The following is a 13,001-nucleotide window of genomic DNA, read 5'->3' as shown; positions in this document are numbered from 1 at the left end:
GGCTTTACAGGCAAATGTCTTAACTGCTAAGCCATTCCTCCAGCCCTAAAATATATTTTTAAAAGTCTTTAAAGAATTTTTGCAGCTGGGCGTGGTGGCACACGCCTTTAATCCCAGCACCTGGAAGCAGAGGTAGGAGGATCACCGTGAGTTTGAGGCCACCTTGAGACTACATAGTAAATTCCAGGTCAGCCTGGACCAGAGTGAGACCCTACCTCAAAAAAAAAAAAAAAAAAAAAAAACTTTTGCCAATCCAAAGTCCCCTTTGAACCTTGTTTTATCTTTTTTGTTTTTCTTTTTTTTTTTTTTAATTTTATTTATTTATTTATTTGAGAGTGACAGACACAGATAGAAAGACAGATAGAGGGAGAGAGAGAATGGGCACGCCAGGGCTTCCAGCCTCTGCAAACGAACTCCAGACGCGTGCGCCCCCTTGTGCATCTGGCTAACGTGGGACCTGGGGAACCGAGCCTCGAACCGGGGTCCTTAGGCTTCACAGGCAAGCGCTTAACCGCTAAGCCATCTCTCCAGCCCTTGTTTTGTTTTTCGAGGTAGGGTCTCACTCTTAGCCCAGCCTGACCTGGAATTCACTATGTATTCCCAGGGTGGCCTCAAACTCACAGGGATCCTCCTACCTCTGCCTCCCGAGTGCTGGGGTTAAAGGCGTGCGCCACCACTGCCGGCTTGTGTTACATGTAGTTTTGAGAAGCAGGAACATTGATCCATTCCCTGCTGGTACAGCAAACCCTGGAACCTGTGTGTTGTGCCGGTGGGAGGCCACTAGACTAGAGCCCCAACATTGGTCCTGTCTTTTGTACAGGATGTGGTGAGGAAGGAGCAAGGGAACCAGTCAAGGAGTACTGTGTTGGGGCAACCAGTGAAGAGAATGGATCCTTGAAACACAGCGTGAGCTCCTGCAGGGACTTTCTGAAAAAGTGACAATGTCTGGATAATTAATGCACTGTGGCTCCCTTCATAAAAGTCTCTCCGTACCTTGCTAACTCCACAGTCAAGCTGGCCAAGCCAGCCTTGCAGCCCGAGATAAGGGCTTTGGCGGGTGTCTTCCCTATCATTCCCTCAAGTGGGTGTGGAGGCACCAGTGAGGCCTGGTGCTGGAAGAACCCCTGTGTAAGGCCACACACAAGATGGGCTCGAAGTACCCGCAGTCTGTCCGCTGCTGCCTGCCCCTGTGGGCCATCATGTTGGAGGCGGCCCTCATTCTCATCTTTGCCTTTTTCTCCACCTATGAGCTCCCAATGGATCAGAAGTTCATGGAGACCTATCAAGGTGAGGGGTCTCAGGAAGGGGTCACAGAGGCAAATAGGGTGGTAGTAAGTAGTAGTGGTGATGACAGTCTGCGGTTCCCTAAAAGCAAAGCTGTTCCTTTCCACAAAATTCCCAAAGAAAGATGATTGCCATGCTTCCGTGGATTGTGCTGAGACCCAAGGGACAGTAGTGAAGATTAGCTCTAGGAACAGCCTGGGCATCACCTCTTCCATGAAGCCTACCTGGGTTTGTCAGCGTAGAGCAAGGGACCTACATGTTGGTGGTCCCCAAATTCCCTGTGCCAGATGATGTTTGTAATTATATATTTTCTCTTCTCCCTTTGTGGCAAAGACATGTGGTTGTTATATTGAGGGGACGGGATCCTTTGGGAGATCTTCCTTGCTCTTTTCTGTACCTTTAGGGGCAAGAAAGTCTGCTTTTTCGCTGCCAGTGGACAGCCAGAAGAGCCAGCTGGGGGCGGGGGGGGGCAGTGTATGGTGGTTCTTTCATATGTAGCTGAAAATATCCCCAGGCTGATGCGAGCAGCTATAAACAAGACAGATGTCCGTGATGCTGGGAATTTGTTTCTGTGTCTCAAGCATCTTAGCGGCCGACAGGATGCTCATGATAACGGATGGGCTTCCTCGAGGGGCATCCGTGAGAGCGAGCTGCAGCCTGAGCCTGGCTGAGTGCTGGCTTGTGCCTCGCTCACTACTCAGTAGGAAGCATCCAGAGCCCCTGGCAGAGGTGATTAGGACAGAATGATGCAGGAGGGAAGCTCTAAGCTCTACTGAACTTCATGGCCGGGTAAGCCAGATCTGGACACAACTTTAATTCATTTTCATTTACTTCTTCTAAATTCAACACAATCTTTCTTCCAATTCAGTGCACCCATTGTAGGTCACAGCCAGGGTGGGTTTGAACTGAGGCTTAGTGAGCACTGACTGTGTAGCAGGCGCTATGCTAAAAGCTTTGCCTTGTGCCCTGATAATAACCCAGGAAGGTGGGTCCTGCTATGATCTCCATTTTGCACCTGAGGAAATTAGGTCCGTGGGCAGGAAGTCATTTGCCCAGGGTTCCTTGGCAAACACTAGCATATCTGGTTTGCGTTCAGGCCCCATGGTTTTCCTTGTCATGCACCTTTTCGTGTTTCACAGCAGGGCTGAGTCGCTGCTCATACAACCAGTCGGTGTGAGAGTCACTCAGCCAAACCTGGAGAAGGGGTGCCAGGGGCCTCCACTGTGCTAACACATGCCAGAGTTTTCTCAGAGACTCACTTTACACGAAGGCACAGAGCAGGGACCCCAACGAGGCAGCAGAGATGGTGGTGGCAAAGGGGACGGTCAGGAAGGCGCAGGAAGAGAGGACCATGGAAAAATCGAGCAAGAACCCGGCAGGAGCTCTTGCCACGTGCACATGGGGAACACCCGGCCAGGCTTCAGAACTGCGCTGGGGCTGCGTGTGGGGACCCCACAGCGTTCAGCACAGAGTTATTTGGCCTTTGGTCCTGTTAAGCTAGCTTGAAGTGGGGACAGGAGCAGCTTGGTTTGGGGTGATGGAGAAAGCCATTTCAGGGCTGGGTGTGGGGGACATGGCTAGGGATGTGAGATTTGTGTGGACGTTGCTGTGTGTCATGGGCAAGAGGGCTTGAGACTGCTGACTGTGTACACCGTGTGTTAAGCAACACCAACATTTATGTTATCCTCAAATATGACTCCATATATTTCTATGTATTATATATTTACGTGTATATAAACTATTAACAAAGTCTGTATTTATTTATTTAGTTTTGGTTTTTCAAGGTAGGGTCTCACTCTAGCCCAGGCTGACCTGGAATTCACTCTGTAGTCTCAGGCTGGCCTCGAACTCACAGGGACCCTCCTACCTCTGCCTCCTGAGTGCTGCGATTAAAGGCGTGTGCCACCACACCCGACTATTTATTATTAGGTATGATTAGAAGCATAGTATATTTTCTATTCTTTTTAATTTATTTTTTATTTATTTATTCAAGAGAGAGAGAGAGACAATGGACACGCCAGGGTCTCCAACCACTACAAATGAACTCTAGACACATGAGCCACCTTGTGCATCTGGCTTATGTAGGTTCTGGGGAATCAAACCTGGTTCCTTAGGCTTTGCAAGCAGGCTCCTTAGCCACTAAGTCATCTCTCCAGCCCACACAGTATATGTTCATAAAGAAGGCCCTATCACAGAAAGGTATTAACATGATTTCTGGCATCTGCCTTATGCCAGATAAAAAAAGAATGTGTCCAGGTGTGGTAGCACATGCCCTTAACTTCACCTTTAACACTCAGGAGGCAGAGGTAGGAGGACTGCTGTGAGTTCGAGACCAGACTTGGCTGTAGAGCGAGTTCCAGGTGAGTCTGGGCTAGAGTGAGACCCTGCCTCAAAATAAATAAATAAATGAATGAAAAGAACAAGTGGATGGCAATAATAAGATTGGTTCCATGCGACAATCACTGAAGCCTGGAGATGGGTACACTGGAACCACCGTGCTGTTTTTCTCTCCTGGTTTACTTTTTTTCCTGGTATGCAAAAAATTCTCCATACAAAGAAAATGTAAAGGCAAACTGTATTCTTTTAAAAATTATTCTTAGCCGGGCGTGGTGGCGCACGCCTTTAATCCCAGCACTCAGGAGGCAGAAGTAGGAGGATTGCCATGAGTTCGAGGCCACCCTGAGACTCCATAGTGAATTCCAGGTCAGCCTGGGCTAGAGTGACACCCTACCTCGAAAAACGAAAAAAAAAAATTATTCTTATTTTTTATTTATTAGAAAGAGAGAAGGGGACATGCTAGAGCCTCTAGCTACTGCAAACGAACTCCAGACACATGCGCCACCTTGTGCATCTGGCTCACGTGGGCCCTGGAGCATTGACTTGGGTCTTTAGGCTTTGTAGGCAAGTGCCTTAATCGCTAAGCAACCTCACCAGCCTGAAAACTATCTTTTCTTATAATGTGATAAATATGAAGAGTCTCTGCTCAGTGATTGTTACAGTTTGAATGGGAAATGTCCCTCACAGGTTCATATGCTTGAAAACTTTGTACCCAGTTGGCATCACTATTTTAGGTGGTTGTGGACCCTGGAGGCAGTAGGCTTTGCTGGAGGAAGTAAGCCTGTGGGGGTTAAGGACTTGAGGGGTTTCCTAGGGCTCTACCTAGCCAGCCCTATGTAACAAGCCGCTGCCACGGGCTCCGGCTGCCTCCACCATGGCCAGGAGCTGCTCCGACCGCCGTGATGGACTGTATGCCCTCAACTGTGAGCCACAATATACCCTCTCTTCCCGTAAACTGTCTTTGCCAGGATTCTGTCACAGTGAACAGAAAAGTGCCTAATGCAGTGGTTTTCCCAATGCTCTCTCTGGACACCTTCCAAATCTAAGAGACCGGAGGCTGGCTGATGCTCTGTGCATGTGAGGAAATTTGGAATTCATCTGAACTTTTTTTCTTTTGGGGCATGAGTGTGTGTGTTGTGATGTATGTGTGTCTGCTCATGTGTGTGCTGGTGGGCACACCCCCGGCATGCAGGCGCAGAGGCCGCAGGAGGCCTCACTCCTGTTGCAGATTTCATGGAGCACCTTTAGAAACAGAAGAACCTAAACCAGTGGCTCTCACAGAGTAGTCCTCAGACCAGCTGGCCAGCAGCTTCTGGGAACTTATTAGAAACACAGATTCTCAGGCCGACTGCTTAGAATTCTGGGGATGTGGGCCAGCAGTCTGTTGATTGACAAGCTCATTAATGCATGTGCAAGTTTGAGAAATACTAGAACTTCACTGATTCAGTCTTTCACACCGGACTGCCTGAGTCCTTGGACATGCAACTCCCTGTCACTGTGTGTCTCTGCAGTCTGTGCAATGCTATGAGAACACTTACCACATGGCAGTTAAAGGCCCTTGTTTGCAAAGCCTGATGGCCCAGGATTCGGTTCCCCAGTACTTAGTTAAATCCAGGTGCACAAAGCATCACATGCATCTGAAGTTCATTGGCAGTGGCTGGAGACCCTGGTACACTCATGCTTTCTCTCTGATAAATAAATATACATATATATATGTATTATACACACACACACACACACACACACACACACACACACACAGGCTTTTTCGATTTTTCAAGGTAGGGTCTTGCTCTAGCTCAGACTGACCTGGAATTCACTATGTAGTCTCAGGCTGGCCTTGAACTCATGGAGCTCCTCCTACCTCTGCTTCTTGTGTGCTGGGATTAAAGGCATGCACCACCTCACCCAGCCTATATTTGTTATATCTTATTATATGGGTGGAGAGGTTGCTTAGTGGTTAAGGCACTTGCCTGCAAAACCTAAGGACCCAGGTTTGACTTCCCAGTACCCATGTAAGCCAGATGTACAAGCAGGATGTACAACAAGATGTTGCATGTGTCTGGAGTCTATTTGGAGTGGCTGAAGGTCCTGGCACAACCAGTCTATCTGCCTCTTTCTCTCTCTAATAAAGAAAATAGGGAGGTAATATGATGGAGAATGGAATTTCAAACGGGAAAGTGTGAGGGTGGGGAGGGAGGGAATTACCATGGGATATATTTTATAATCATGGAAAATGTTAATAAAAATTAAAAAAAAAAAGAAAAGAAAAGAAAATTAGCTGGGCATGGTGGCACATGCCTTTAATCCCAGCACTTGGGAGGCAGAGTTAGGAGGATCACCATGAGTTCAAGGCCACCCTGAGACTACATAGTAAATTACAGGTCAGCCTGGACTAGAGTGAAACACTACCTCAAAATAAATTAATTAACTAAATTATATACATATATATATATATATATATATATATATATTATTGGCACATATGTAGATGGATGAAGACCATCTCTAAAATAAAACTTGAAGTTCAGGCTGGAGAGGTAGCTTAGAGGTTAAGGCATTTGCTGCAAAACCTAAAGACCCAGGTTCAATTCCCCAGGACCCATATAAGCCAGATGTACAAGGTGGCACATGCATCTGGAGTTTGTTTGCAGTGGGTAGAGGCCCTGGCATGCCCATTCTCTCTCTTCCTCTTTCTCTCTCCAATAAATATATAAATAAAATATTTTTTAGAGAGAGAGATGGGGGAGGGGGGAGAATGGGCATGCCCAGGCCTCAGCCACTGCAATTGAACTCCAGACGCTTGCGCCACCTAGTGGACATGTGCAACCTTACACTTGCCTCACCTTTGTGTGTGTGGCTAACTTGGGATCTGGAGAAGACTGAACATGGGTCCTTAGACTTCACAGGCAAGCTCCTTAACCGCTAAGCCATCTCTCCAGCCTAGTAAAATATTTTTTAATATTTTATTTTTATTTATTTATTTGAGAGCAATAGACAGAGAAAGAGGGAGAAAGAGAGAGAATGGGCACACCAGGGCCTCCAGCCACTGCAAACGAACTCCAGACACATGCACCCCCTTGTGCATCTGGCTAATGTGGGTCCTGGGGAGCTGAGCCTTGAACCGGAATCCTTAGGCTTCACAGGCAAGTGCTTAACCTCTAAGCCATCTCTCCAGCCCCTAGTAAAACATTTTTTAAAACTTGTAGTGCTAATATTTTCTTCCATCAACCCTGATGATTATCCTGGGTGTCTTCCAAGGCATGCGTGCTTTGCTCTACGGATCACTGAATGGTCTAAACGGTCTGTGGTGAAGCATGACGGGTGGGTGTGAAGGAGCAGAAACAAGGAGTCAGATTCAAGACATATTTAGGAGATAAAATCAGATGTACTTAGTGAAAAAGGGGGAGGAGTTAAGAATGTCCCCAGGCGTGCGATTTGGTTACGGCTGGGCCAGTTCCTGACAGGAGAAGCACAAAGACAGAAGACTGGGTGTGGAATAAATACACAATGCTGTGTTCATTCTGGGCTGGCTGCTGAGCTAACTCTGAGAGGCTTCAGAGAAGCAGAGTGTATCAGTCATCTATCCCTGCACAACCAGCTTAAGGCCTTCAACTAGCAACCATGTAATTGATTCATGGGCAAGAGTCCGTGGCTGGAAAGTAGGTCAGTCTCAGCTGGCAGTTCTCCCATTCGTTTCAATTAAAGTTACTTGGGCATCTGCAACCTGGAGGATGCTCCCATCTGGCTTCAGTCCCGTGCCTGGTAGTTGGTGCTGGCCCGGAGCAAGGCCTGGACTTCCTCATGGCAGCAGAGCAGAGGGCGAGGAGCAAAGAGAGTGAGGACAGGAGGGTGTGTGCAGTGTGACTACTGAGATCCTATTGGCCAAGGCTGCTTACAAGGCCAAACCCACGTGAGAGAGCATGTGAGAGAGGTGTCTACACCGACAGGCATATTGCTCTGAGGTCATTACTGGAAAAATCCACCCCCAGAAAGCCTGCCCTAGGGCTACCACATTAAGGGACCATCCTGAGCCCTGTGCAGTGGACACCACACAGGAGCCTGGCGTTCTCCTCAGGGCCAGGGAGAAGTGCTATGAGGAAGGCAAAAAGGGTTTCCAGTAACCAGTAAATACCCAACACGTTGGCAGCTGCCACAACACGTCTGCCTGGGCCTGTTGCCCCTTTGGGAGACTGCTGTTTCTTTTTTTTTTTTTTTAATTTTTATTAACATTTTCCATGATTATAAAATATATCCCATGGTAATTCCCTCCCTCCCCACCCCCGAGACTGCTGTTTCTTTCCTGGGCCTGCTGGGGTAAGGATGGGGTAGGAGGAGTTGGAGACCTGAGGAAGGAGACAGATTGGAGCTCACGCCATTGACCCTCCCAAGGCTGTAAGCATTCCACCCCTCTGGGTAGAAAGTCCTAGAAGCCCAGCGACTAAGGATAGCTGGGTCTGGTTGGCTTCAGAATTGTTGGTACTGACATTTCTGTAGGCCAAGAGAGAGCAAGAGGGCTGGAGGGATGGCTTAGCGGTTAAGGCATTTGCCTGCAAAGCCAAAGGACCCCAGTTTGATTACCCAGGACCCACCTAAGCCAGATGCACAGGGGGTGCATGCATCTGGAATTTGTTTTTTATCAGTGGCTGGAGGCCCTGGCATGCCCATTCTCTCCTTCCCTCTCTCAAGAAGGAAGGAAGGAAGGAAGGAAGGAAGGAAGGGAGGGAGGGAGGGAGGGAGGGAGGGAAGGGAGGGAGGGAAGGGAAGGGAAGGGAAGGGAGGGAGAGAAAGAAAGCTTAAAAACAGAGAGAGAGAGACAGCAAGAGTAGCTGGGCAGTTCCACAGGAGGGGAGCTGCAGTTGGCCTGTGTAGATGGACTCTGAAGGGATGAATTATAGTTACCCGAATGTGCAGGCCTGTGTGGTAGTTGAATATAAAACGTCCTCCATGGACTCGTGTGTATGAATAGTTAATCCCCACTTAGTAGCACCACTGGGGAAGGTTGTGGAACCTTTAAGAGGTGGAGCCTTGCTGGAGGACCTGTGTGACTGGAGGGAGGCCTTCAGCTGTTACAGCCCAGCCTCCCCTTGGAGCTGTAAGCTGAAATAAACCCTTTCCTTCCCTAACCGATTTCTGGTAGGATATTTTTGTCCCAGCGACAATGAAGTGACTGATACACTTGGAGAGGGAGTACTGTTGCCCAAAGTCACCCAGCTAATCCGTGGCAGGCACCAGGTAGTAGCTCCTGGAATGGCACCATTGTGATTTTTCAGGGGCCAGTGAGAAGGCTCCCCAGTTTCCTGCCCATGTTACATATTAGAAAGCTGGGACACAGAGGAAGAGCCAGGCCCTAAGCACGGGTACACTGACTCCGAGATCTACACACGTAATGCACACGCGTGGGAAAGGCAGGGTGGCACAGGGTCTGAATCCCTCTGCTGCCGTCTACTAGCTTCTTGGCCTGTGCCTTCCCTTGCTCCATTTGTAAAAGAAAAAGACTGCACTAAAGTTAGCCACTGCCCAGCCTGTGAGGGATGGTAGGCAGACGTCTCCCCACCTGCCCTCGGTCCCCGGGATGCTAAGGACCGCTTCCTGTCACCGCTGCACTGTGGGAGTGGATTCCTCCCCCCACCCCCTCTCGCCCCCCAACCAAACCACAGGCTTTCAGACACTTCTAAAAGCCCGAGTCAGACTGTGAATTCCTGCAGGGGCCCAGTCCTTAGCAGGCTCCTTATCTCCCCGGACACCTTGCAGTCCATTAACTTATCAGCCCGAGGCCAATGTGGTGCAAAGCGGACTCTGAGAGATGGAGGCTGATGCCAGCTGAGATGCCCTGAGTGAGAGGGACTCCCTGAGACATGAGAGGAGTTGGGGGGGGCAGTCTGAGCCTGGAACCTCAGGAGGCTGGGAGAGGAAAGGGGATGAGACAGGGAACAGGAAGATACGGAGCCTGAAGCCAGATGTTCAGTGCTGATGGATTGGAAGGCACAGGTTCTATCAATGGCTCCTGCAAAATTGCTGCTGTAATTTCATCTTCTTGTCTGAGACAGTTTCTCCCTCAGGGGCATCATGAGTGAGGCCTCGAGGAAGAAAGCCATTGGTGGCATTAGCGGCAGCTGGGCCAGTACATGTCCTGCTCACTGCTACCCCAAGCTCTGTCTTGGTAACCTTTAGGGCCTACTACTTCCCTCATCCTGTGACTCTCTCCACCCTCGCCACACCCTCTTCAGAATATTCCAGAGCTGGGCTGGAGAGATGGCTTAGCGGTTAAGGCACTTACCCACGAAGCCTAAGGACCCAGGTTCGATTATCCAGGCCCCACGTTAGCCAGGTGCACATCGTGGCACATGGTCTGGAGTTCGTTTGCAGTGGCTAGAGACCCTGGCGCGCCCATTCTCTCTCTCCCCCTGTCTGTAATAAATAAATAAAGTTAAAAGAAAAAAGAAGGTTCCAGAGATGTATATATAGAGTATCAAACCTAACCCTATGGCTTCCAGAGAGGAAAACTGAGGGCCAGAGGCTGGCCGCAGGTCACAGCATGGCGAGGCTAAGCACAAAGCTGGAGGAGGAGGAAGAGCAGTGCCGGGAAGTCCACAGCTGGCTTCCCTGCAGGTCTGCTGTGAGGCCTTCAGGAAGTCTATGAGCGTGGGTGCCCTGTGCCATGGCACACATGTGGAGGTCAGAGGGCTACTTTGGGGGGGGGTGGTCCCCCCTGCCCATCTCCTTTGAGGCAGGGTTTTTCTTTCTACTGATGTTCTTTTTTTAAAAAAAATTTATTTTATTTGTTTATTTGAGACAGAGAGAGTGAGAACGGGCTCACCAGGGCCTCTTGCCACTGCAAAGGAACTCCAGACACATGTGCCACCATGTGCATCTGGCTTACATGGGACCTGAGGAATCAAACCGGGGTCCTTAGGCTTCTCAGGCATGTGCCTTAACCACTAAGCCATCTCTCCAGCTCTTTACCCATGTTCTTTGCTGTACACGCCATGAGCTTCAGAGAAATTCTCCTGTCTGCTTCCTGTCTCGTCATTTGACTTCAGTGTAAGCAAGCTGGGATTATAGAAGCCCACCACAGGCCCAACTTTAAATATTTTTATTTATTTATTTGAGAGGGGGGTAGATACATAGAGAGAGAAAAAAAAATGGGCACACCAGGCCATTGCAAACTCCAGACGCATGCACCACCTTGTGCATCTGCTTTACATGGGTCCTGGGGAATCGAACCTGGGTCCTTAGGCTTCACAGGCAAGCTCCCTAAGCAATCTCTCCAGCTCCACAGGTCCAGCTTTAAATAAAAGGGTCTGGGGATCAAACTTGGGTAGTGCATCCTGAGCAGTGAGCATTTTATCCATCGAGCCATTTCCCCAAACCCACATGGCTTGGGTTTGACACCAGTGTCTAGTACAAGGTTGGATTTGAATCTTTCCTCACTCCCCAAATGTGTACTGCACCTTCATACATCGATTTCCGGCTTGGCTCCCTCCGGATGGAATTGGAACCACCCTCAGCTGAGCTGCCATGCAAAGTATGCCCTCCACTCCACTGATCCTCACTCTCATCACCAAGAAGATGCAAAGGGAAGATAGACCCCTTCCCTGCGCCTGTCTCCCGCGCATCAGGGGAGATGGTGAGGAGATGAATTCTCCTCAATGCCCATTTCTTACCCAGCCCCCCAGAGCCATGGAAATCCTAAATCCTGGGGGGACCTCCTGCATCCAGGGACATTAGATTGATCTAGAAACATCAATATGCACGAAAGGCTTATGTGCCAGACCCTAGGGTGTGTGTGTTTCCCAGTGGAAGTGAGTCCCAATGGCCCTCCTACAACAAAGGAACTTACTTTAAAAAAATTTTTTTAAAAATTTATTTACTTTTTAGAGAGAGAGAACAGGTATGCCAGGGCTTCCAGCTGCTGCAAACAAACTCCAGATGCATGTACTCTATGTGGGTCCTAGAGAACTGAACCTGGGTCCTTTGGCTTTTTAGGAAAGTGCCTTAACCACTAAGCCATCTCCCCAGCCCTCTTTTTCTTTTTTTATGAATATGCAAACTAGAACATTTATTTATTGTTTGTTTTGATTTGTTTGCTTTTTTAATATCTTAGTTATTTATAAATATAAATATTTATGGGAAAGAGAAAGAGGTAGAGAGAGAGAGAGAGAGAGAGAATGGGCACATCAGGGCCTCCAGCCTCTGCAAACGAACTCCAGACACATGTACCACCTTGTGCATCTGGCTTACGTGGGTATTGGGGAATTAAACCTCAGTCCTTAAATTTCAAGGGCAAGTGTATTAACCATTAAGCCATCTCTCCAGCCCACCAAAGGAACTTTCTAGTAATGGACGCCTCAGCAACAGCAGTCCAGGTGCTGTGGCAGTGGTGTGCATGACCAGGGAGTGGAGGCTGATGTCCAGTCACAGAAGCAATGACCTTTACTGCGTGTGGGTGGTATGCCAGGCATGGGCCCTATGCCCTTCACTTGATCAAGTCATGCTTATCCATCACAGATTTGATTCATTTCCTGTGTTCTCACATGGGCCCGGCCCCGCCTGATGAGCTTGGCTAACCTTTGGTCACCTAACCCTCACCTCAGCTCGGTGTGTGAGGTATGTGTGAGCACATGAGGAGAAAGTTGAGGCCCTAAAGTAACTTAACCAAGCATCCTTAAATGATCTGGAATGTTCTTCCCCGTGGTCACTGTCAAACTCTCACGCCAGCCCTCTGTCCCTTGGTTGCTTCCTCCTCCCCCTCGGCGCAGTCCTCCAGGATCTGACTGTCATGGCAGCCCTGGGCTTGGGGTTCCTCACCTCGTCCTTGCGGAGGCATGGCTGGAGCAGCGTGGCCTTCAACCTCTTCATGCTGGCCCTCGGAGTGCAGTGGACAGTCCTGCTGGATGGCTTCCTGAAACCACACTTCAGTTGGAGTATGTCCATTAATCTATCCAGGTAACTGAAAGCAGCTGTATCCCTTGAGGTCCTTAGAGCATGGAGTCAGAGAAAGTTCTAGAAAAGCCAGGACATAACTCTTTCTGCACTGACTTAGGTCATAGTTTTTTTTTTTCTTTCTAAAAGGATGTTCATTGTTTATATGAATATTAGGAGCTGAGAAGATGGCTCAGTGATTAAAGAAGCTTGTTTGAAAAAAAAAAAAAAAAAGCAAGGTGTGACGGCACACACCTTTAATCATGAGTTCTAGGCCACCTTGAGACTACATAGTGAATTTCCAGGTCAGCCTGAGCTAGAGTGAGACCCTACCTTGAAAAACCAAGAAAGAAAGAAAAAAGATCTGGGCATGGTGGTGAACGCCTTTAATCTCAGCACTCGGGAGGCAGAGGTAGGATCACCATGAGTTTGAGGCCACCCTAAGAATACAGAGT

The 13,001-nt window shown here is 48.8% G+C and overlaps 1 protein-coding gene across 2 annotated transcripts in view; it reads left to right on the top strand.

Moving 5' to 3' along the window:
• The first annotated feature begins 1,145 nt into the window (after positions 1 to 1,145).
• Positions 1,146 to 13,001, top strand: part of Rhce (Rh blood group CcEe antigens) — a 53,199-nt gene continuing 41,343 nt past the window's right edge. For both annotated transcript variants that reach the window (XM_045150282.1, XM_045150283.1), the window contains exons 1-2: positions 1,146 to 1,287; positions 12,384 to 12,570. In XM_045150282.1, coding sequence (XP_045006217.1) covers positions 1,146 to 1,287; positions 12,384 to 12,570 — 329 coding nt within the window. The remainder of the gene's footprint in view (positions 1,288 to 12,383; positions 12,571 to 13,001) is intronic.

Source organism: Jaculus jaculus, chromosome 5, assembly GCF_020740685.1.
Source record: "Jaculus jaculus isolate mJacJac1 chromosome 5, mJacJac1.mat.Y.cur, whole genome shotgun sequence".
Classification (NCBI taxonomy): domain Eukaryota; kingdom Metazoa; phylum Chordata; class Mammalia; order Rodentia; family Dipodidae; genus Jaculus; species Jaculus jaculus.
This window is presented reverse-complemented; position numbering and strand designations above follow the sequence as displayed.